A 25,605-nucleotide genomic window follows, 5' to 3' on the forward strand; every position below is an offset into this window, starting at 1 on the left:
ATTTTTACTTGGTTCTGAATGAATTGGCCGATCCGGAATGCATTGAGCCCATTCAATTTGCTGAGTCGTTAGCATGTTAGCATTAGAATAATTTTTCAGCATTAAAAAGTTAGCATTTAGCCGATAGCATCACTCTTTAGCAGTTACCCATTAACATAACTCATCAACATGAGACCATTGGCATAATTTGTAAATATGAAGTCGTTAAAATATTGCCTTTACCAAATTTTTTTAGCATGAAGAAGTTAGCATTTATCCGTTAGCATCACTTTTTAGAACGTGCCTGTTAGCATAACTCATTAACATGACGCCATTAGCATAATTTGTAAATATGAAGTCGTTAAAATATAGCTGTTACAAAAAAATGTTACTATGAAGAAGTTAGCATTGCCGACAGTGTTACAGCTAGCTTGCACAAATACTTGGGCTGGCTGTGCCAGCCCAACTAATCACCAACAGTGTTTACAGCTAGCTTGCGCTAATGTTTGGGCTGGCTAATGGTAATGTGGGTCGGGCCCCCTCAAGCCACCCTGGACAGTCCCTGCTTACTATGACTACACTCTGGAAAAGCCCTCGTTTCCATGACTACCCATAGAAATGAATGGGCCCATGTATTTTGGATGGGAGAATCTCAAAACCCATTATTCCGGATGGGGACTTTTTTTGGTCCCCTGGGCCCCGCAACTGTCAAAAGACAAGCCACAAGAGTCCTGGTCAGGCCGGAATTTTTGGTGTATGAATCGATGTGGTACTCGAAAAGCTCTGGGAGGAGTTCCCCGTTAAAATTCGGCGGAAGAAGATAGATATAATAATAATAATATCTCGGGGGACTATAATAGTTGTGCTTGCTTACAGCACTTGGCAATGTAGTTGTGCCTTGCTGAAGCAATCACAACTAATAAAGAGCTTGAAGGTGCAACTAGTGAACCTGCAAATGTGGCCAAATTTATAGTGTCTTCCGGGTAAAAAATGTATCGTCTTAAACAATCTTTTATAATAATCCCTGTATCACGGTTTACTTATTTTGATATTTTGCGGATTTTAATGGTGCATATTGTTTTGAAGCAGACACACAGCAAATGCTATCACGAGGTTTGGAGGGCTGTGTGTGTGTTGGGTGGGCATGACTGTCCGTGTGCGTGACTGTGTTACGTTGGTGAATGCTGTCAGTCAAACAGCTGGATGGGCGCACAAGTCAATGTCTCGCATAACAAAAAGCGAAGCATGGTAGTATTTTAGGGGCTCGTTACTTTGAAAATAAATTTATAAATCAGATTCAAGGGAAAGTCAGAAGAGCTCAATGAAATGCTTATCACCACCATTTGCTCCATTGGTTGTTAACGGTTCAGGAGGCAGCATCAGGAGAGGAATCACTAGCGGGGCTGCAAGTCCGGCATTCAGTTTAGCTACGCAATAATTCTCACAAGCCACCCCTGCCGAGCCAATAACTCAACAACGCCAGATCCATTACCCATAAAAAGGATGACCTGAAGCTACAATTGACAGAAACTGCTACATTTGTGGTTCTTGTTTTTTTATTCATCACAGATACCTGGCTCATACCGAGGATCCCGAAACTAGTTTAGAGCTAGCGCTTTCTTACACTAAAAGGAAAAGCTCTCCAATTTTGTTGCACGATTACAATCCAGTCATTGAACTACCATTTTGTACTCTGTTTCTATTTGTAATGTGTAGTTGTTATTTTGTTACAGTTGTATATATGTTCCTGAAATCTAATGAATAATTAAATGTTTATCCTTTGTGAGTTTTGGCTATCGAGGAACATTTTGGAAGGCAACCCCCGTAAAAAAAAACAACGGATTACTGTACTACCAATATGCTACAAATAAATGAAATCAGGGCAGCACGGCGGCGCAGTGGTTAGCGCTTGTGCGGCACAGTTCATGTCATGGGAACCTGTCGTGGGTTCAAATGCAGCTCCAGACTTCCTGTGCGGAGTTTGTATGTTCTCCTTGTGCTTGCGTGGGTTTCCTCCGGGCACTCCGGTTTCCCCCCACATTCCAAAAACATGCATTTCAGGTGAATTGGCCGGTCCAAATTGTCCCTAGGTGTGAATGAGCGTATGAGTTGTCTGTCCCTGTGTGCCCTGCGATTGGCTGGCAACCAGTTCAGGGTGTCCCCTGCCCACTGCCCGGAGATGGCTGGGATGGGCTCCAGCCCCCCCGCGACCCTAATGAGGATAAGCGGTACGGCTGATGAGATGAGATGAGAAATGAAATCAGGCGTTAAACAACTAATAAAAAACAGTTGCACCAGTGGTACTGTTAGAAATGTTTGTTTAGAGCTGTGCTCTGGAAGTGTCACAGTCTGGCTGTCAGGTTTGGTTTTCTCTGTTTCCCGCTCTCGCTTTGCCTTTTTCTCTTTTGGTCACTTCCTCCTTGGCTCTGATATCCTCTCACACCTAGTGTCACTTGCCTTAATTGCACCCTTACCACCTCTCTTGCTCACTATTTAGGCACTCCTGTTTTGGGGTATGTTTGCTAGTTTGTTGCCACTCTGGTCTTGTTATAGCGTTGTCCCAGCCTCGGTATACTTTCAGTGAACTGAACCTTTGTCTCTACACCCGACCACAAATTCCGCCTGCTGTAGATTTGGACTGTCATTCTTGCCAACGTGAGTTCACTGGATCACTGACACCTTGCCTGCCTCTGGACCGCGACAACTGTCTGTGGTGATCAAGATACTGTTGCCTTGATTTTCTGTGTACTAAAACTGCACAGAATACATGACCCATCGTTGCCCTTCTCCTTGCTTCTGCATTGTGTTTTCGTGCCAACCCGAGCAGGTTCTTAACCAGAAGATGTCAGTGAATGGCCTGTCGCTTAAAAATGTTCGGATCCAACAAGCAATCGTCCTCCAGAGTGTAAGAACTGGCAGATTGGCTAGTCTTCATACCCGCACGTAACATGAATCAAAAGTGGTATTTAAGGAATGTGCCGACAGCAGAAGCTGTCAGATCTTTACTTGCCATTTTGATGTTCCTGCCTCCGTATGTTTCTTGACCACTTGTTACCTGTCTTTGATAGATCCTGGACTGCCTCAACGTTGCCTGTCATAGTTTTTTTCTGGACTGTGTTTTTGGTTTCTTGTTCTCCTCTGGGCAGAGCACTTTTAGTTAATTATTTTCTCTCAGTAAACTTGTCATTCAGCTTGTGTGTCTGCGCTTGGGTCCATTCCCCAAAATGTGGCTAATTTTACCTGTTAAACATAATTGTTGGCTTTCTTTTCAACAATCAAATGCACATCGTCAATGATTTTTGCATTTGTGTCGCAGATGTTTTTGGCATTTGTCGCAGGTATTTATAGAATTTACTGTTGTTGCTGGGACATGTTGAACTTATTACTCAAATGCTTATTTGGAGTTATAGTTAAATTCTGCCCTGTGTGTTTATTATCTGAAGCAAGCAATATCTCTAAAATAAAACAGAAATCCAGTCAAGGCAGCAAAGAGGCCAACTAAAACGTTGAGACAGGGTACTGGCTGTGACCTATTTACAACAATCTCCCCCTGTGCCTGTTTTCTTTCTTCACACTCTAAAAACACTTGGGTCAAAAATGGGAACCACCCAAATATTCAATTCAACATATTTTTGGAGTTTTTTCACAAAAACCTCAATTGTTTGGATTCTTCTAAACAAAACTACCCTGACTATTTAGTGTAAAATGAATACACTTATGTACTATTTCATTTTTTTTTAAATAGAAAAAAATGTTTTATATTTGGGTTGGTCCATTTTTTTGCCCAAACTTGGATTATTTTTGACCCGTTTTTAGAGTAAAATAACAGCCTGAGGAGGGGAATGACAACATCTTTCCCACTTCATGTGGTGCTAGTCATCAGCAGGAGCCAAGGTTTTAGCTCATTCAGTAAGGAGGGTCTGTTTGCTATAAAACATGATTGAAAATTGCAGGGAAAGTAGGAAAAAGCCCCACAACCAGTCAACAAACTGAAATTTGTTGGCATGCATGAAGTCAGTCGTTCAGACGGAAACGATGGTGCAGAACTTTTAACCCCTTAACGTTCTGTAAAGTTAGCCTAAAGTCCCAATCCAAGATGTACCTAAACTAAATTTAATGCTGTTCTTGAACCGCTTGGACAATATAGACGGTTCTGGTCTCTTTTGAAAGGTAAGACTCAAGTTTGGTCCCAAACTGAAATAATCACTGCAAGTGCTACTAATATTGATCTGAGTTGGAACACACAGAAACAGAAGGTTTTTATATTTGCTTATTTTTAACTTTTTGCAAACAAATGCCTGCATGGGCATCTCAGCTGAACAACAGGTGAGACAAAAGCTTGAAGCTTTACTAGGTACCTTGTCAAATTTGATCACTATCTGAAAAACAAATTATTGTATTTTAAATATTTTTCTAAGGCTAGGTCAAGCTGTTTCCAAATTTGGGCATTTAAAGACGACAAGTTTACAGCTATAGAAACGGTATTTTAGACATTTTGAAAGAGTTGTAAACGTTTTACTTCTCGTCTAAGTAGTGAATCAATGATTCTGGACACGTGCGCATAGTAATGGTAGGTAAAAATGAATCATGAGTGGGTTGTGCATGTATATTTTGGGATCTAATTTGAATACACAACGTAAATGTGTATATTTTTATGTTGCGAATTTCACTGGCTAACCAGAGTGTTAATCATCATTTGGATTGGTTACTACTGGCTAAAGATATTCTAAGCTAAAGAAGGCGATCTCCCTTTTATCAGTCCTTATAGGCTAATGCAGGCTGTGGACAGTGAAAAAAGTTCAAAGGCTAACGGCCATATTAAAAATAATTTCATGGGTCTGTTTGTTTGTAAATGGAAATTATGCGACCAAACAGATTACACAAGGAACGTCTAACGTTGCAAAAATGCTTCTGGGTGGATTTATTTTTTAATTGGTCAGCAATATCAAGGGTTTGGAGTACATATTGCACACAGTTGGATTCTATGGATAGTCCTGGATGCAACGACTCCAAGTTTGCAAAAAATGATCTCATGAGCTGCCTTCCAGGAGACTTGTAGTGAGCTACCCCGGATTTATAGTTTTCATGTATCCTGTTTCAGACTCATTGTGATGTTTCTGTGATGAGCACATTTTGAATTGTCATCTTAAATCACAAGAGTCTTTCCAAAGATATGTGCCAGTCAATGTTGACATCGTATAGACATATAATTGTTTATGAACAGTCCAGCAAACTGTTGAGGGTTTACATTTCTTAAAGGTTCGACCAACAGCCTTAAAATCAGTGCAGGCCTAAAAAGGCAATACCAATAGTTACATAACTGTCTTTGTTCTACCCTGGACTACAACTTCTTCACTAAAAAGAAGAACATCAAAAGAAGGCAGTCGGGAAAACTTAATCGTACGGTATAATCTTAGCATTTCGAAGAGAAAAAGTTTTTCTGAAAAATTGTCTCAAGATATACTGTAAATCAATAAGTAAACAACTTTTTTGAAATTTGGATGAGTTGTTTTCAAGAGCTAAATTTGTTATGAAGGGATTAAAGACAACGATCCTACATTCAACTACTAATGTGGCATGACCATGTCGGTGGATTCCAGATTTGGCAAGGGGTCATCTGGCGGAAGAAGCATTCATATGAGAAATATAATAAGAATTGTAGAATTAAATAATCACAGTCCAAGGTGGCGAGAAAAAACAAAGCATCAAGTGAGGATGCCTGAAGAACATGGCGCAGATCTAAGAAGGGATTACACAATGGAAAAGAAACACATATTTCTCAATCTGTGATTTTTTTTTTAATAGACAAGACCATTGGTTTGTGTATTTTACCTTGTATTCAGATAAATATTTTTTTTTTGTGTTTTTTTTTACTGGATGAATGGTTTTTTTGGAGGACTAGGTGGCACTAAATATTACACACTGTCCCTTTAGAGTTAAGCATTAAAGCAAGGGAAAAAGGGAATGACTTGACATGTGTTTGGTCAAAACAAAGCTTTACCTCTAAAGTTAAGCATTAACACTGCTCTAACTTTTTAGTTAAAGCATTGAACCTGTTTTTATTTTTGATATAAAGCATTAAACCTGTTTTTATTCTTGAGTTAAACAAGAGGAATAGAATGGTTTTGAATATGTTAGTTTATTCAAGTTGCTTTAACTTTTGAGTTAAGGAAAACAGCAAAACGTTTTAATCCCGGAGTTACGGCCAGAAGAAGGAAATCTCCTTGACAAATTAAGGCTTTAACTTAGGCTGACTATTAGCTTTAACCCTTGTGGCATCAGGATACATGTCAAGTACATTTTCACTTTTTTTCGAATTTTCAATCAAAAATAGCATTGAAGAGCTCAAATTTTCCCCAGGTTGTGAAAACATGTAGGTGTGAAAATAAATCAGCAATATTTTTTGACTGATCAATTATTGCTCAATTACGGTAATATATTACCGTAAAACCTTTTATTATTAGGTAAATGAAAAAGTGCGTCATACACAAATACATGCACTATATAAGAAGGTTTTTGATCATGGAGTCTTTATTGTTAGTGTTTCCATTAAAAAATTACCCAAACTTGGGGGACATTCCTAGTAAATAACTAAACAAGCCAATCACAAGCTGTGCATCTCCACCCAAGTCAATTTTAAAGACACGTCAAAAGAACAAACTCCTAAGAACTCGTGAAAATGTAAGAATGAAAGGAGGAAAATGTTCGAATGAAAGCGACCGACGGGAATTTCTGCAAAAGCACTGGCTGTACTCTAGATTTGCTGCGTTCTTGTATTCTCTCTCCGCCAGGCTTCAAAGGATAAAAAAAAAAGACTGAAAAAAGCTTGGCAAAAAAAAAACAACACATGGTCACACGAAGAGGCGTCATTGCCCATTAGTCACAGCATGATGACTTGTCGCTCCATCACAATCGGCTTAGTTACAGCACAACGATGTCCCGATGCCTCGTCGTCATACAGAATCAAACGGTTTTGTGTAGCAAAGCATATAAACCAAATAAATGTCCTTTTTTGGCTTCGGAGACAGCGGGGTATTTAATGTGTCTGGGAGCAATGCCACTCAACGGGTTTAAGCGGCGGCTTCAACTCGAGTGTCATGTTAACGAGAGCTAATGACGCTAAAGAAGCCGTTGGCCTCTCGTAGCCCTCGCCAATGTCGCCAGATGTTGTTCCACTGTTTAATCAGGATCATCCTTGTAAACGGCATTTTCTGTTTTGTAAAAACGGCAATTGATCTTTCCTCAAAATGCCTCACTCACTATCAACAGTGCTGCAGTGGAGAGGATGAGCAGTACCAAGTTCCTGGGTGTGCATATAAGCGAGGACCTGGAGCAATAATATCCCACATCCCTGGCTCAATAAGCCCATCAACGCCTATGCTTTCTTAAGAGAGCAAATGCCCTGACCCCCATCATGCTCCCACTATCGAGAGGATCCTGACCAGCTGCATCACCGTATGGTATGGCGTCTTCACGTGACGTGCCGAAAGACCCTGCAGCGCATCGTGAGGTTAGCCGAAAAAAGGTAATTGGTGTCCCACCTGCCCCTTTTGGACATCAATCAACTCCCCTTCAATCGCGAAGTCACTAGGATTGCAGACGGCCCATCTCATAGCCTCTTCAACAGGCTATCGTCAGGGAAAAGACTGCAGTCGCTCAGAGTCAGAACCAGCAGGCTGAAAGACAGCTTCTTCTTGTGATGTACTGCTCGGCTTACGACCCTGAAGCGTGTGCTGAGTATTTTAGGTGGTTTAGGTTCATGAACTGCGAATCAAGGTGTGTGTTGATTATGTAAGCGGTGACGTTTGAAGGCCCACAAAGTGGGTGTAGCATCCCACTGATTCAGGAAATTATTTGCTAGCTTTGAGTGTAGTTCAAAATGAAAGCAAAGAAATGTCCCCGGAGTTGAAAGTACCCTTCGGTACTGCGAATCACCGACCGACCGACCGACCGGCCGACAGACAGATAGATAGGTAGATATACTTTATTCATCCCTCTAGGGAAATTCACATTTCTATCAGTATCCTTGTGTTAGAAAATAAAATAAGAGCTATAAAATGCAATAATTACCCAATACAAGGTGTAAATTCTTTACAAACTTGCTATCACACATCTATGCACCCCTGCTTCATCTGTACCCTGTGAAAGTTTTTTTTAAAAGTAGGTAAAATTCACTACCGAAAAAAGAAAACTTGTTGCAGAAGCACAACGTAGCACAGAATAATTCATGATACACTCTTACTCTAATACTCATTAATACACTCCAATGGAAGCTAGAGCTCTTGTTGGTGATAGAAAGGAGTGGAGAGGTGTTGTGAAAGGATAGTGGGATTGTAGACGCGTTCTTAAGGATGGGCTGGGCACCCGTATGATGCGGCAGGGGTAAACCAGTGAAAGCTGTCGGGCCTGCTGTTGAACAAAAGAGTGTGTTGTGTCACCCTGACCCGAGTGACATGGCCGCTTTCTGGTGTCCCATTTCATCTGGAGGGACGAAAGCATGACCAACTTGGGTGCCAAGGTGCCTAACTTGTTTGGGTGTTTGGGCAATTGGGTTGGCGATGGTCCAAATATTATTGTGTTTTTTTTTTTTTTGTTTTTTTTTTTTTTTTGCTATTTATATCCCTTTTACTTTCTTTGTCGCTTCACTGCTTCATTATGGGGCTTCATTTTGCCATCACTAGCTTCTTCCATCAGGCAGTCAGGACTCTGAACTCTCTCCCTGCCCTACACTCCAACCCCTCTGCCTTCGGCCAAATCAATTCAAAACGGCTCCCTTAGGATTCCGGCTATACTAATTTTTAATTGAAACTTATATATTTTAATTTGGATATTTTTAAAATAGTTTTATTTTTTCAACAAAAAAGACAAATTGCTGTTATTTTTTTCCTTGCTGCTATTTGTTATTTGTATTGTGCCTTTCTTATTACATGTTTGCACGCCGGAAAGACTGAGTTATTTTTTTTTAAAACGAACCAAGGTGGCAGGGGTAAGCGTGCCAAATCCTGACCACTGAACCTTCAGTGATATACATTACACATTAAAAGGCATCAGATTTCATCTCATGATCACATTGAGAGGCAAATGGCCCCATAAAAATAGTTTTGTAATGAGATAAAGTCTAATCCCTTTTTACACGTCATCTGTAATCAATGGCTGTGTAGTGGTTAGGATTTGGCGCTTGCACATATATAGTTAAACCTTGTGTACAACGCGCACCCAAACTTTGAATTATTTTTGGGGTACAAAAATTATTGTTATACACAATATAATCGGTAATTGGACATGTTTATCCTCAGTATGGTCACGGGGGTGCTGGAGCTCATCCCAGCAATCATCGGGCAGTGGGACACCCTGAATTGGTTGCCAGCCAATTGCAGGGCACACAGGGAGAGACAACTCGCTCGCTCATTCACACCTAGGGACAATTTGGACCGGCCAATCCACCTGAAATGCATGTCTTTGGAATGTGGGAGGAAACCGGAGTGCCCGGAGGAAACCCATGCAAGCACTGGGAGAACATACAAACTCCGCACAGGTAGGCTGGTAGCTGGATTTGAACCCACACAGGAGGTTCCCAAGACCTTAGAACTGTGCCGCACACGCGCTAACCACTGCGCCGCCATGCTGCCCAGTAAGATAACATGTTTATTGATATTTAAATATATATTACAAGAATAATGTAGAGATCAAATCTCATAATCTTGAGCCCTCAAACAAATCGCTGTTACCTGAATTTTATTTGGAAAGTAATTGAATCTGAGATTGCCAACTTAGGATATATGATATCAGGGGTCAGCAACAAGGTACCCTCTGTGAACACCTGGTATCCCACCGATCGGTTCTGGAAATAGCTCACCAACGATTGGTGATTGTGATTATCTATGAAATTTGATCTTCGACTGACTTGATCAGGGTCTTCATAGAGTATTTCACAAAATTGAGTACACGCCTCACATTTCGGCAGAGTTTTTCGCATCATAATTTTTAATTGAACAACACTGAAAAAACATCGCTATGACGCAAAGAAAGGTAGACTGTGTAAAGCTTTTATAGCAGTGTAAATGTATTTTTCCTCTAAAAAATCTCTGAATATAGCCATTAGTAATAACCTGGTAACAAAAGTGAATACACCCTTTTGTAAAAAGTTCCTGAAGTTCAGTATTTTGTGTGGCCACCATGCGTTTGCAAAACCAGTTTAATCCTCCTGGCCATCGATTTCACAAGATTGCTACTGGAATGCTCTTCCACTTCTCCATGAAACATGACAAAGCTAGGGGATATTGAGATCTTTGAGACGAGAATGGCCCAAAGATATGCTATTGGCGTGAGATTTGGAGACATGCTTGCCCAGTCCATTCACTTTACACTTAGCCCCCTTTAGAAAAACTTTGGTCATCTTATATTTGTATTTAGGATCATTGACAGGCTGGAACATTGCCCTGCGCCCCAGTTTCTGGAGAGAGGGGATCATTCTCTGCTCCACTATTTCACAATATGAACTTGAGTATTTGTTTCCCTTAATGAAATGCAACTCCCAACACCATGCTTGACTTGAGGGACTACACAAACATGTTTGCGCTCCTCACCTGGTTGCCACCACACATGCTTCACACCATCTAAGCCAAATAAATTAATCTTTGTCTTATCAGACCAGAGGATATATTTTCAGTAAGCCAACGTCTTTGTTTACATACTTATTTTCATTGTGTCAAAGTGATGTTTCTTCAGTGATGTTCTATTAAGTGTTTTAATGAAATCTCTGCAGAAATGTGAGGGGTGTACTCAATATTGTGACATACTGTAGGTATGGATAGGATATACGGAATCTGGAAATTTTCTACTCACTGACATCATTTCTCAGACTTGTGGCTTATTTGCAGCCTCTGTCAAGCTCCTTATGTTGCACATGGAAGTAAGTAGATGCTCTCGTATGAAATCGTCTTTTTTCCATCTTTTGGGTGCTGGGGGTGGCTTTTAGACTGTACTGTACTCAAAACAGGACTTTTTCTTAGTTTTACCATTGTAATGCTACACTAACAAAAACTGCAGTGATGAGTATAAAGTCACTCATCAAAACACTCCCCCATTTCTCCTACCTAATGTAGTACACGGCCCAAACAGCTTTGCTAAAAGTTAGATAAAAGCAGATAGGTGTGTTGGGATTTAAAAAAAATATATTATTAAGGGCTGTTTGAACTCAGTTGGGCATTGTTAACACATCATTAATAGGGAAAATGTTCTACCTTTCAAATTTTTAAGGACACTTCAGACACGCCCCACCTTAATACAGTCTGAAAAAAATTGTTTAGTAATGTACTTATTGATTTATATACATAAATCACGCATGTTTTAGTGGTCGTCTGAGACTAGTTTAACCCTATTTCTTATTATTACAATATGGTAATTACATTTGAACAACAGAGGCATAACATGAGTTATTTTATCAATGTATAGGACACCGGGAGGTCTTCACGCTCATCACAAACAAAAGGTGTGAATAAATAAAGTACTCTCGGTGATGCGTTTTTGAGTGTCCAGTCAAGTTTATCTATCTATCTACAACTAGGGACAATTTGGATCGTCTAATTAACCTGATATGCATAAATTTGGAATGTGGGAGGAAACCGGAGTGCCCGGAGGAAACCCACGCAACTCCACACAGGAAGGTTTGATTCCATGACCTCAGAACTGTGTTGTGGATGCGCTAATCACTCGCCGTGCTGCCTATTATTATTACTATTATTATTATTACTATTATTATCATCATCAAATTTCATGTTTAAAAAGTAGCCCTCGGTTTCAAAACATTTGGTAGATGGCAATGCGACACAGTACAAGACCATGGTTCTGTGATGTTAGCTTAGCAAATAAATTATCAGGGCTTCATTTAAAGAAGGTTAGTTGGCAGCTCAGGTTTGGCTAATTAGCTAGCCAGCCTGCCATAAATCATAGAGCTTTTTGATAAAGCTTTCCTTAAAATAAATAATGGTAAAACAAGATTTGTTTAATTGTTATTTTCTACTGGGTAGCATTTAAACTATCAAACAGCTTTTACAGGTCTGTTTGCGTTCATGTTGGACACTAGATTAAAATAAGTATTATAAATTAGCATGGCTACATTTAAAGTAGGTTAGATGGTAGCTTGGGTTTAGCTAATTGAATTGCATTGAATTGTCTTTATTTTCATTGATATCAACGTTGTGAAACATTGTATTCAACGAGGTTAGACATGGCACTCCAGGGTAAAACATGTAATATAAAGACTTTAAAGAGATGAATAGTTTGCCAGCCAATTGTTGCTCACAGCGCAATTTAAGCATTCCTTGAAATAAATCCCGGTAAAAACAATGGTTGAAATAATCATTACAGGCTAGTCACTAGCCGCTAGTGTTTTGACAGGTAGGTCTGCAATTTTTTGGTGCATACGATTAAAATACAAATACTTATACAAAGCAAAGTATGTATTTGGTTATGACAAGGCATTGCTGAATTTGAGTAAGAAAACACAGAAAATCTCCAATTTGGCAACTATTCAACAGAGTGAAAAAACAGCAAACAAATAACATAAGGGTCAAACACTGATAACTTCACTGAGCAGCTGACAGGACAAAACAAAGCCTTTCCCGCCAACAATTTCCAAAGCAGAAGCACAGAATGTGATATGCCTCACTGTCTTTCCCACACTCTTTCATCTATTTCGAGTTTGTTTGTCCGCCTTTCCACTTCACGGCTGTTTTGCGGTTGGCCTAAATAAAAACCCAAGGAGCATGTAGACTGGAATGTTTGGCCCTCGGCCCTTCCTATAGACGTCAGCAGGGATGATTAGCGCATGATTGACCCCATGGGATATGGCTATTTCAGTTACTGCCTCTGATCAATGACATTGTTTTTTTGTGTTTAATAGTCGTTAGTATGACCATTTTATCTCTTTGCTTGATTGAGCCAGTGACATTTATTGTATAAGTATGAACGCATCATTTTTAGGAGATGTTTTCACATTTTTGAATTATATTGTTTAGGAAATAGGATATATCAATTCTATTAAATCTATTTACAAACAGCCCAAAGGGGTCACTTAAACCAGCTACGTTATGTTAGTTTAAACATGTTAACTTACTTGAAAGTTCCAACTTTTTTGTTAAAAATAACTTCCTGTGGCCCTTGCTTTGCAAACAGAAGAAGTCAGATGTTTATTTTTGTTTGTTTATATTTGTTGCCTTTTACTAGCTAGCTCAGAAGATACCAGTCTTGGAGTGTTTGTCCCATCATAGGAGGGTGTTAAAATATTCTTGTGATATGGCTAAAAGTGACGATATGCTACGATTTATTCTCACATTAATCTGAAAATTCTTATACACCATACATTGCAATTAGTTTTGGTTGGTTGGTTGGTTGGTTGGTTGGGTGGTTGGTTGGTTGGTTGGTTGGTTGGTTGGTTGGTTGGTTGGTTGGTTGGTTGGTTGGGTGGTTGGTTGGTTGGGTGGTTGGTCCCTTGATTCCTGGCTGGCTGGATTGATTGATTGATTGGATTGTTTGGATTGAAGGGTTGGTTGGTTGGTTGATCTTTTGGTTGGTCGGTCGGTTGATATCTTGGTTGGTCGCTCGCTCGCTTGATTGATTGACTGATTGACCGATTTGTTGGTTGAAGATTTGTTTGTCAGTTTATATTTTGTTTTTCATTCATATTTTCCATTTATTTATAGAAATGTTTTCCCAAATGCAGAGTTTGAAATAAACATTGAGTTTCAGGTTTCTTACAAATAATTATTTTCCCGGTACAGTGAACACTCGTTTATCACAGGTGTTACGTTCCAAAAAGAACCCATGATAGATTAAATTGTACGTTGATTATGTTTAAAAATTGGATTTTGTTAACATTATGAGTTTTAAAGAAATTTGAAATCGCTAGAGAGTTTACACGAACACAGCATATCATAAATATGGCAAGATGTTATACGGGCATGTACATATTAAAGCACAAAAGAAGAAGAGAAGAAGCAGATAGACCGAGCAACCTATGGCTCACGAGCCATATATGGCTCTTTTCATACAAATACTCGTTGGTAAAATTGGACACATTCATTTCATATCTGACAAGAGTGGAAGCAAGTCTATTGCAATGCTAATCTGCTAAGTGGTTCACTCAAGTATATAAAGCACATAACCCAACTATCGTTTACAGTTGATGTTTTACACCAACAGTTTTTTGGCTGTATGTCGTTAAGTAATTGTTCATATGGAAGCTCTTTAAACAATTTAGTTTCACTGTTGAGGCACTCAATGATAAAAACCTACAGAAAACTGTAATCAGTCAAAAACGCCAGCCTAGAACTAAGAGCAATTTGAATGGGTGAGCGGTAGGGGTATTTTGTTATAATGGCGTTTTGGGTCAAAAAGGTCCCCGACCCTTGAGATAGACAGTTAACCCAATCAGAACGCAGAACACAACGATGATGCAAATCAGAGAGGTATCCAGACCTAAAATGTGATTCACTGTACAATGATTTGGTTTTACATTCATAATTCAAAACGCTTTGAATTGTTAAGGGGTGACGAACAAAGTCACTATAGAATGCATGAGCTTCCATTCAGTCAATGAGTGTAGTGTGTGATGAAGGGGAACATTTTACATTTCCTCAGGCATTAGCTATCCCACAGGGCCACTTACGCAAGCATGTGAAGGAACGTAATATGTTCAATTTGAACAGTAGGGATTTCTGGGAATATGCTTGCACAGAAGTATTACTTAACAAAAAAGGGCCTCCAACACAGATAAGCTATTGCTTCTCACCAGGGTTGTATAAGTTTTAATCTTTTTATATAATTTTAATTAAAGAATAAAATAAAATACAATTTAAAACAGGAGGTTTTTCTTCATTGTATGGATTCAGGTTCATCACAAGGTTTTTTTTACCTACAGTAATCGAGACCGGAGGAAACAAACAAATGAATCATGATTTCAGCATCAAAGTGGGACAACATTGGGTGAAGCTTATGAATGTTGCGAAGATGGAAAAAAAGCTATGCATGTAATATTTTTTAACTTGTTACCAAAATGACGGATTAGGGTCAAATGTGACACCAGCATTTTATACTAAGTACCTCTAAGTAATAATGGGCAGCACGGCGGCGCAGTGGTTAGCGCGTGTGCGGCACAGTCCTAAGGTCTTGGGAACCTCCTGTGTGGGTTCAAATCCAGCTACCAGCCTACCTGTGAGGAGTTTGTATGTTCTCCCAGTGCTTGCATGGGTTTCCTCCGGGCACTCCGGTTTCCTCCCACATTCCAAAGACATGCATTTCAGGTGAATTGGCCGGTCCAAATTGTCCCTAGGTGTGAATGAGCGAGCGAGTTGTCTCTCCCTGTGTGCCCTGCAATTGGCTGGCAACCAATTCAGGGTGTCCCCTGCCCACTGCCCGATGATTGCTGGGATGAGCTCCAGCACCCCCGTGACCATACTGAGGATAAGCGGTGCAGCTAATGAGATGAGATGAGAACTCTGGGTAATTGTCAATGTTCAGAGCAGTCACAACATTGAACTGGACTGATTATTAACATTTCAGTTTTTTGGAGGTTAGGACCCAAGACATAAATGACATCCATCTTTTTATGTCAGTGAGGCAGGCCAACAGATTTCCACAATTTAGCTGAGCTTTTTCCTCCATTGTCAGACACAGTTGAAAGTCATCTCCATGTCAATAGAAACAAAATTTATACTTACGAATAATAATACCAAGTGGGAACATATAAATACTGAAAAGGAGGGGGGCCAAGAACTGAGCCCTGTGGAACGCCACAGCAGATGGCTCAGAGGTCATATTACAGAAACTAACACGATACGTCCTATCCGAAAGGTAGGACCAAAACCATGAAAGGATGGTTCCTGAGAGACCGATACATTTTTCCAGATGATCTAGTAATATATTGTGATCCACAGTGTCAAAGGCAGCACTGAGACTTGTTCTATTAGTGATTTAACCTCTAATACATCATACAAGTTTTAAGCTTTACTCTTAAAAAACACTGCAACCCAAACATCCTTTTAACACAACAATTTCCGCTTGCATCAGTTGTTGCTCAAGAGAGTTGCCTTCCCTGGACCACAACTTTTTAGGCAATGTAGACTCAGCCAAGTTTCCCATGACCACTTGCTCCAGAAAGGACCCTTTGGATTTGGACAATGATGTCAAGCAAAGTAGAAGTCTTGTCGTTCCGATTTACCTACACGACCCTACTCATCATCCTCTCCTTTTGCGTCACTGACACACTTGCATTTGACTTTCCAGGGACCGGCCTGCTCCCTTCCGGTAGATGAGGATATTTTTCACAAGTAAATCTGGGTTAGATGTGTTCCGTTTTGAGCGCCTGCTAAAATAGGCTGACCTCTCGCGTAGCTTAGCACAAAATATAAAAATAAAGGCGATCATACCAAATTCAGGAGGGGATTGTAAAACTTCCTGTCCTGTCTGAGCAAGCAGGTAATGTGAATTAAACAAGGATACGTTTAAATTCTTGGGAGGACTGTTGGGAACCCACCTTACAAGCAGTAGGGTTGATAATTTGCTGGAATAGAGCTCTTACTAGTCAAACTATTGAACACGAAATGCCAAAAATGTTATCATAACTTGGTGAGTGAGGCGTTTCCCAAACTGATTCCCAAACGTTTGTGGCTAAAAAAAACACTGTATCAGTAACACACTGCTGCCCATCAATGCCGAAGTCTAGCTCATCTCTGAAGAGCAGCATGCCGCTTTACACTGAAAAACAATGGCAACCACATGATGAAGGTGCTGTATTTTAGTCAGATTGGAAGGCTTTTCTTGATACTGGTAACCATGGAAACCAGTACTATCTGTTTCATGTGAAGGACAAACACCCCCCTCAAAAAAAAAAAACGGACTGGAGAGGGACGTGCGCCGCAAGGCTGTTCTTGCCCAAAACACACCACAGGAAGTTATGCACCGACAACCGTGGCGGTAAAGGGGTCTGTGAACCATGAACACAATATATTAACAAGTTAAAATAATATTTACTTTTGAGTTTTCCAGAGGCCCAAAACCTAAGAAATTAGAATCTGAAAAAGTAAGGGCAGTCTGTCCTTTGGTAATCATGACAGATAATTTACTGAACAATGTCTTATTAGTGCAAAACAAAGTAAGATAATTCCGAATTTGTTGTAGGTAGCTAAAAAAAGAGACAACGTTCCACAAATGCTTCTGGGTTATTGTTTGCAAACCCCTTGAAAATTAAAACCTTATCTCAGTTTACCATCTGCATGTCACAAAGTGCAATCGAGTCGACCTTGGAGTCATCACAGAAGCTTAAGGTGAAGGTCAGGCACACTTCCATCTCCATTCTGCTAAACGGACTGCCTATTTACAGACCCGTCTCACTTTATCTCAACATATTTGCCTCGCACGGCTCCTCTTCGCATACCATCTGTCAAACCCTCTTGTAAAGATTCCGTCACCGCTTGCAGATAACCGAGCGCCGAGATAAAAAAGGCCTTCTCAAAGACACTTGCAACGTTGAGATGGACGGATTTATCCATTCAATAAGTACACGCACGAATATGATTCAAGTCATGTCAAATCACATGTTTTAGTATAGCCCTTAATCACAAAATGTCTCAAACGACTGCACAGGTTACAATTACACCATCCCCTGATCTTAAACCGACATGTGGGCAAGGACAAATTCAAAACCTCAGCATGAGGAAAATAAGATATAGGGTGATATATTTTTTTGCATTGGGTAACCATACACAAAACATAGTGAACATCAATAAGAAAGTCATAGGTAAGATGTAAAAAATCTGTCCAGAAAATGCATGACAGCAACAACGCCTCAATCCTATAAATAGAACATAAAACATTCATTGTCACTTGTCGCAACAGCAAAATATTTCAAAGAATATCCTGTAACGCTTGCAAACGGGCAAAGGACACGTCCCACCTTTGCTACCACCTATTCGACATGTTGCCCCTGGTAGGCGCTACAGGTCTCTCAAAAGAAGAACAAACAGGCTCAGAGACAGCTTCCATTCCCGGGGCCATCACCACCCTAAACAAGCACACACAATTTTGAAAACATACTGTATATCTAGCGATATGTTGTTTGCTATCGTTGTTGCTAAATGTTATTGCACGAAACTGTGAAAAATATATACCTGGTGACTTGTTTGAGGATTTTGGTTGCTGCTAAGTGTTATTGCACTGATTTTCATTGCACTATTGTTATAACCTGGCCTAGGTCCTAAGTACTATTTTGGAAATATGTTTGACTAATTATCCTGACAGTCTTTTTTTCTCTCTCTTTTAAGTCTTTATTACATGTTTACCCTGGAGTACCATGTCAAATCTCATTGCATACAATGTTTCACAATGTTGATATGAATCACAATAAAGACAATTTGATCCAATTCAATCCAATTCAATTCAATTTCAGCACTAGCATACACAATAAAAAACAATTTAAACCTATATTGTGTTTATGAAGCCATTTTAACAGCTTCAAAGTAATCTTAAAGACTAAGATAGAATCGACCACAAAGCACCGGCTTTTATATTGGGACGTCCAATTCGAATTAGTACCACATTAGCTCATAGCAAAAAGAGTGGTCCTTAAAAAAATGGTTAGCATTTTTGAGGAGACAGTGTGTATTGTTTAGTGCTCCCGAGTGGTAAAAAAAACGTCATTCTTTAAAAAGAAATAATAGTCACTCAAACATACATGAAAAATGATATAAACGTGCATTTTAAAAATAATGATAGGTTAAGAAATGGCACGAGCTATACCTAGAAGGAGCTGAGATATTTGTCTGGTATATTGCTGCTTTGGGAACAAAACACAAAAAAAATAGAAAAAAAAAAATCAAAAGACTGGGCAAAAAGAATAAATGAACAAAAACAGTGCAGGTCATTGTGAGTCTCCATAGTTTGTATTCTTACTTGTGTTTTTTAGCACTTGTTTTCAGTGGCTCGACTCAACAGCAATATTTACTCGTCTAATAATACACCCCGCCTATCTAATTTTTTTTCCTAAAATGTTTAAACCAAAAACAATCTCAGTTATCATTTTTAATATGCACTATATCCTATAATACTATGGCTGTGCATGAGGGTATACCACAGGAGTCCATGCTAAGTCTGATTCTTCTTTTAATTCATGTGAATTTTCTTAGTCAAAATGTGTTTACTAAGGCATGCTAAGATTATGAACAATGCTGTTCAGATTAGAGCACAGAAAAGCACTGAAAATTATAATTGAGCCTAAGAATTGTGTTTTATACACTACATTTTTTTTACATTGTGTATACTCAAATCTTTAAACTGGTTATACCAAGGAAAGGATTTTATATTTCCTTTTTTTTAAAGAGTTTGGATACTAATGATATTTTTCCTTTTTAGTTTTTTTGCCGACTTGTTCAGGTATTCGTAATAGTAGCTGATACCAACTAGTGACCAAGTTAAAGGAATGGTAAATAGCCATTAAAATAGAGAAACTGTTATGTTGGTATGTAAAGATAAAAATATCTTATTTAAAATTATTATCTATGTTTGCATCTGAAAGGAATTAACCAATTGGAGGAAAAGTAAATAATTGCCATTGAATTATTTTAATATAAAGGCAAACATTTTTGCTGGGAATTAAAGGTAAAAATACAGTAGTTGAGTCATTTCTGAAGAAGGATTGTATATACTGTACTAATCTTGTCGGTATGTCTTTGTTTTTGTATTGTTATTGAGAACTAGTCACGTACCTGTATTGTGAATTGGTATCAAACATTATTACTTCCATTTAGGCAGGCGTTTAGGGGTGAATTCCAAGGTGGGGCTCCAATTTCACAATCTTTCATTTTTACCAACATTCAAATTGTGACATTGGCTTGTTCCAGCTTTCCAATGCTGTCCTACGAAAGACCTTGCTATTTATATACACTTTCCTAATTGGTCGGAGTGAAAACTATGTAGCCATTTCCTTCCTCTTTTTTTCCCCCGCCTGTGGGAAAGATAGCAAAACTCTTGATCTGTGTGGAACCTAAGCCCCAAAACGGGGAGGCTAGGTGTTAGGGCCCAGTGGGGAGGCGTCTTTAAAATATTCATAAGCTGCTAATGAGGCTGCCCTAAAAGAGTTAGAAAGAGTTATACAGCAATAGAATGGTTTTCTTTTGTTCAAGCTAGAAAGGTCAACTTTCCACAAGCAGGAAACTTTAAAAATGCTAGCAGCTAAATCTCAAACAGGTTGTTTTCCCTAAGTTTTTATTAGTGTTTCTGTGGTAGATAACAACAACTTGCCTATGTATAACGATTCCGCTTTACGTCAAAAGACAGCACGCTACTTCCTGTTTTGTCGCTTAGCAACCAGCTTACATTAGCGACTATCATCCCTTTCATGGATACCACAGAAAACAATGCGGCAAAACAATTCCTACTCAATGCTAAATCAGGAGACCGACTGTTTTTCTTTTTTTTCCCAATTTGACCACTAGAATTGTTTTTTTTATTCTTCACCAGATTCTACTACAGTAGTGGTCGCCAATCTTTGGGAAGTCGAGAACGACTTATTTTGTGACTGATTAGCGCTAAAGGCTACCAGTTTGCATTTCTAACATTAAATAAACTTGCATGTTATTACTATGTTGTTACCAGTGGTGAGCCTTCTCTGCTCTGAATCATGTGATGTTGATTATTTCTTGTCCATCAATACTTATGAAATAATTCCAAATTGTCTGTCAGCTTCCTTTCATTGCTTTTCGCCTGGTTTTCGCTGCTTCCAAATATCTGCTTTCAAATTTAAGCATTTAACCAATCCCATTTTCGCCATTACTTGTTGCTAGGCTACCCGAACGCCTTCAGGATAATATTTGCATGTTCTGGCCCATGCGATCCTTCTTGGAGAGAGCAGTGGGTGTAGCCAATCAGATTTCGAGTTGATGGAAGCCATCGAGCGCTGAGCAATGTCACCAGTTCCATCAAGTGTTACTGGCTTCGTGGGTAGGGGGCGGTTATCTACCAAAGTTTTAGGGCCAATAGCCGTCAAACAAAGAAATAATACAGTTGTGTTGATTTAATAGTGAGTTGTTGGACATCTCCAAAACGAGCTAGCGGAAAAGGTTTTGTCTGCAACTTTCAGGTAGAGGTAATATCTTATAACTCAATTCTGATCTGATTCAAATTTCTGCCAGTCAAGGCTAAAATGTCAATCATGATCAGGTCTGGCTGAGTTTCTATCTCGCAGCCTTTTTTGTGTTTTTTTTTTTTTTTTTAAATTATCCAACCATTTTCCTGTGCTTATACATACTTTTTCAACTTAAATTTCAAGAGACTGGCGTGGGGCCCTTAGAGTAAAAAACACACCTCACCCTTTCCCTACCCTCTCCTGCTCTCGATCAGTCTGAAGTCCCCAAGAGGACTGTGTTCGGAGCGCAGCATTGCCGTCGGACCTGTTAACCAGGCGTGCAGCAGGGACCAGGCAGTACAATTAGTTATATTACTCCCTTACTGAAACAAATAATGCTGTTATGTAACATTGTTTTTTATAACGATGTAATTCCAACATTCCGTACCATAAGCAAAATTATCCGCCAACTGCTAATTTTATTTTTATTGAATTAGAGAAACAAGACGTAAAATCTTAAAAACACAACAATTAAAGTAATCACAGTGAGAAAAAAAATAAAAAGGGAAGAGAGAACAAAAACAAAAGAAAATGAAAAAAAAAGAAAGAAGATGGTAAAAGGGAAACATGAAAAAGAAAGTCTGGGAAGAGGGAAACAAGAAAGAAAAGAAGAACAAAAATAAAGGAAAAAAGAAAAGAAAGTGAAGAAAAAATGAGAATACATAAAAAATAAAAGAGAAAATGAAGAAACAGGAACTGGAATGAAGAATAAAAGGCAGAAACAAGAAAAAGGACATCCAAAAGGAGGAAGTAAAGACAGGACAAACTAAAGGAGTAAGAAAATGAAAATGAAAAAAAAAAACAAGTAGAAAAAAGGAAAAGAGGGGAAAAGGAAAAAGAGGGACAACAAAGACACAGAAAAGACAAAGGAAGAAAACAAAAACAAAACATGGAAAAGAGTAGAAAAAAAAGAAAGAGTAAAAAAGATAAGAAATAAAGAGGGAAAAACAAACAAATAACAACTACATTTAAAACGAGCAAAATCTTCTGCCTGTGTTATTAACACATTATTAATTCCAGCCCAAACAATATCCCAAAATGTAAAATAAATGCTGTTTCTGTTTTATACTGAAATTGACTTCTTCTTGACCCTCAGTGTAGATGTTTCGGACGTGACAGAAGGGAAGAGGAAAAGACATTTTCATTAGAGTCGGCTGCTAATCTGCGTCTCGTTTCTATAATGTGATTAACAGCAGACTCCAGTGTCTCCACGTTGGTTACACAAAGGCACAAACATGCAAGCACACAAACGCACCAATGTCCGGAAATGTCGGTCTTACCTCGGTCATGTGTATCAGGTAGAACCGGAGTTCTTCGGCGTAGTCTGCGAAAGATGAATAAACACATCTTAATAGTGTCATTCCTTTTTGATTAGGAGGATTATTACTACAAATATTGCTTACTTGAAACGGGACCAATGTTTCAAACCAAAAGTATTATTGTTGTTTGGATTTATATATTTTTTGCCTTTGTTTTTCATTTTGTTACTTTTTTGTCCGTGTAGGTACAGTATTGTTATTTTTCTGCTTTGTTTGTTTTCATGTTTCTTTGTTATTTTTTTGTTTTTAACTGAATTTGTTTTTTTATTTTTGTTGAATTGTTTTACATTTTTGTTTTTGTCACTGTTGATATTTCTTTGTCTTATATTTGACATTTTTGTTTACCTTTATATCATACGTTTTCGCCTTACTTTAAATTATGTTTGTAGCAACTTTTGTTTTCATTTTTTTAATTTATTTTTTTGTTTTCGATATTTTTGGTTCATTTTGTATTTGTGATTAGTTGTTTTGTTTTATCTTTTGTGTCACGACCAGAACGGAATTAGGACCCAGATGCGTAACGTTAACCAAAAGTTTATTGAGATAAAGAGGAAAGGCAGCGCCCGCGATCCGGTGCTCACTGGACGCAGGAAGCAAGCTGCTCACAGAACCGGAAAGTGTTCTGAAGGTGAAGTGAATCTTCCCCGGAGCGGGAGATCGCGGGGTCGAAGACAAAGAAAAAACAGGTCGATAGCCGGGACAGGAGAGCAAAAAAACTTGTCGTAAGCCAGGACGGCAGAGCTGAACGTGGTCAGGGTCAAAAAACGGGTCGTAGCCGGAGACAAACAGGGAAATCAGGAAGGGACGGGTGGAAAACGGGTGCAAAAAGCGGGACCAACGATAGTCAGAGTTAATGTGCTTGCCTTGTAGAAACAGAGGTTCGCTGGCGGACTGACAACAGGTGAGAGAAAGGACTGAGCTTAAGTAGGAAGGGGAACCAATCAGGAAGCCCAAAGCAGCTGGTGCCAAACGAGCGGACACAGGTGAAGTAAATCAGTTATCATGACATTTTGTTATTTTTGTTGTTTTCTTCATTTTTGTTTTAATCTTTTGAATTTGTCTTTAACTTTATTTTTTGGGGATAGTGATGCTTTTGTTATATATTTTTACGTTTTATTTTTATCTTGGTAGTTATTTTTTGTATCAACTTTAGTTTTTATTTCTTTTTGTTGTTGTTGATATCTTTGTTTTGCTCTTATTTTAAATCCATTATCCATTCTATTAGTTTAATTTTTGTTTTGTGTTGGGGGAAAGTTTTCTTTTTATATCTCATCTCATCTCATTAGCCGTACCGCTTATCCTCATTAGGGTCGCGGGGGGCTGGAGCCCATCCCAGCCATCTCCGGGCAGTGGGCAGGGGACACCCTGAACTGGTTGCCAGCCAATCGCAGGGCACACACGGACAGACAACTCATTCGCTCATTCACACCTATGGACAATTTGGACCGACCAATTCACCTGAAATGCATGTTTTTGGAACGTGGGAGGAAACCGGAGTGCCCGGAGGAAACCCACGCAAGCACGGGGAGAACTCACAAACTCCGCACAGGAAGTCTGGAGCTGGATTTGAACCCACGACAGGTTCCCATGACATGAACTGTGCCGCACAAGCGCTAACCACTGCGCCGCCGTGCTGCCTTCTTTTTATATTTTATTTTATTTTTTTCTTACCTTGGTTTATATTTTATTTATTATTTTTATTTAGTTTGGTTCTTTTTTGTTTGTTGTCTTCTCTAAAACAAATTAGGTCAATAAATCATTAAAGACTCGTTGTAACTGACAAGTATGAAGTCTCTAAATACCAAACATGTGTCAGAGAAAACAATTAAGGCCTTATCAAAAATAAACAAAATAAACTCCAAAACTGGTTTCTTTATGCGAGACAAATACGGGGACTATGTGGTGGAATAAACAATACCCATAATTTAAAAAAGAACACTTTGTTGCCCATTAAACAGTCTAAATGAATAAGTGACTGGGACTGACTGTTTTGATTGTACACAGGAATAAAACGCAAAAACGAGAAATCACCTTAAAAACAAACAAACAAAAAGAGAAGGAATTAATGTGGAGAGGAAAAAGAGGAATTGGTCCTCATTTGCTAAATAGACCAGGAGAGGGCAGTGTTGGATATATTTCAACAGCTATTTTAGTTTGATCCCTCAACCACTTGGGTCATAGGGGCACTATTTCCTGTAGTGTGTCTTGGGCGAATACAGCCTGGTGGCGCCCATTCTTCTCCAGACCAGGCAAACTATTAGAACATTTCAGCAATTTGATATAAATGCACAAATCAGTTTCAATAGTGACACTGTCAAAAAACAATTGACTGACAGCAGGACCGGCCCGAGCCTTCATGGGGCCCTAAGCAAAATTAGATTTTGGGCCCCCTATTACTTGATCATTTGCATACCGACTAGGACTCATTCCATGTTCTACCTGGGGTGGGCAATTATTTGGAGTTGGGGGGCGCGTGACATTTTATACTTCTTTTAAAATAAATTAGTTTCATCAAATTGGTTTTGAAATGTCCACAATTAGAGCAAAATAGTATACTAGGTCTCTGTTTTAAGCACTTTATTTGTTATTTAGTTTTGAAGTATTACTGTAGGTTTTTTGTTATGTTTCTTTTTTGTATTTCTGAAGTTGGATTTTTATTGCAGTTCTGTAGTTTTTGTAGTGTTACTGTGGTTTTGTTTTTGAAGTAAATGTGGGATATTTTTGTAGTATCGCTATTGGTGTAATTTGCAGTATTTCTGTTGTAAACCTCTTGTAGCAGTATTTTTGTAGGAATATTTCTCCAGTATTTCTTTTTATATATTTTAGCATTAGGTATTTGTATGTAGTATTTTTTTTATGTAGTATTTTAGTAGAAGTTCCATCGATGTATTTCCAAAGCACTATTTTAGAAGTATTTTTGTAGATTATTTTTAGTATTTCCATAGTAGTATTTTTTTTCATATTTTTTGGGTGTTTTTGTAATATTATTGTAGTTGTCTTTTTGTAGTATTTTTGTAATAAATAATTCCGTTGTAGGATTTTGTAATATAGTTGTACTGTAATGGTATTTTTGGAACATTTCTATACCTGTCAACCTCCACGGCTCCATGCCTTACAAAATGTTGTATT

At 38.8% G+C, this 25,605-nt stretch overlaps 1 protein-coding gene across 2 annotated transcripts in view; it reads right to left on the minus strand.

Annotated features, from left to right (window-relative positions):
• The window catches only part of rgs3a (regulator of G protein signaling 3a), a 183,133-nt gene that overhangs the window by 101,416 nt on the left and 56,112 nt on the right, over window positions 1-25,605 (minus strand). For both annotated transcript variants that reach the window (XM_088320165.1, XM_088320166.1), the window contains one exon: window positions 22,438-22,481. In XM_088320165.1, coding sequence (XP_088176291.1) covers window positions 22,438-22,481 — 44 coding nt within the window. The remainder of the gene's footprint in view (window positions 1-22,437; window positions 22,482-25,605) is intronic.

Source organism: Urocampus carinirostris, chromosome 16, assembly GCF_059441175.1.
Source record: "Urocampus carinirostris isolate Australia breed hairy pipefish chromosome 16, RoL_Ucar_1.0, whole genome shotgun sequence".
Lineage (NCBI taxonomy): Eukaryota > Metazoa > Chordata > Actinopteri > Syngnathiformes > Syngnathidae > Urocampus > Urocampus carinirostris.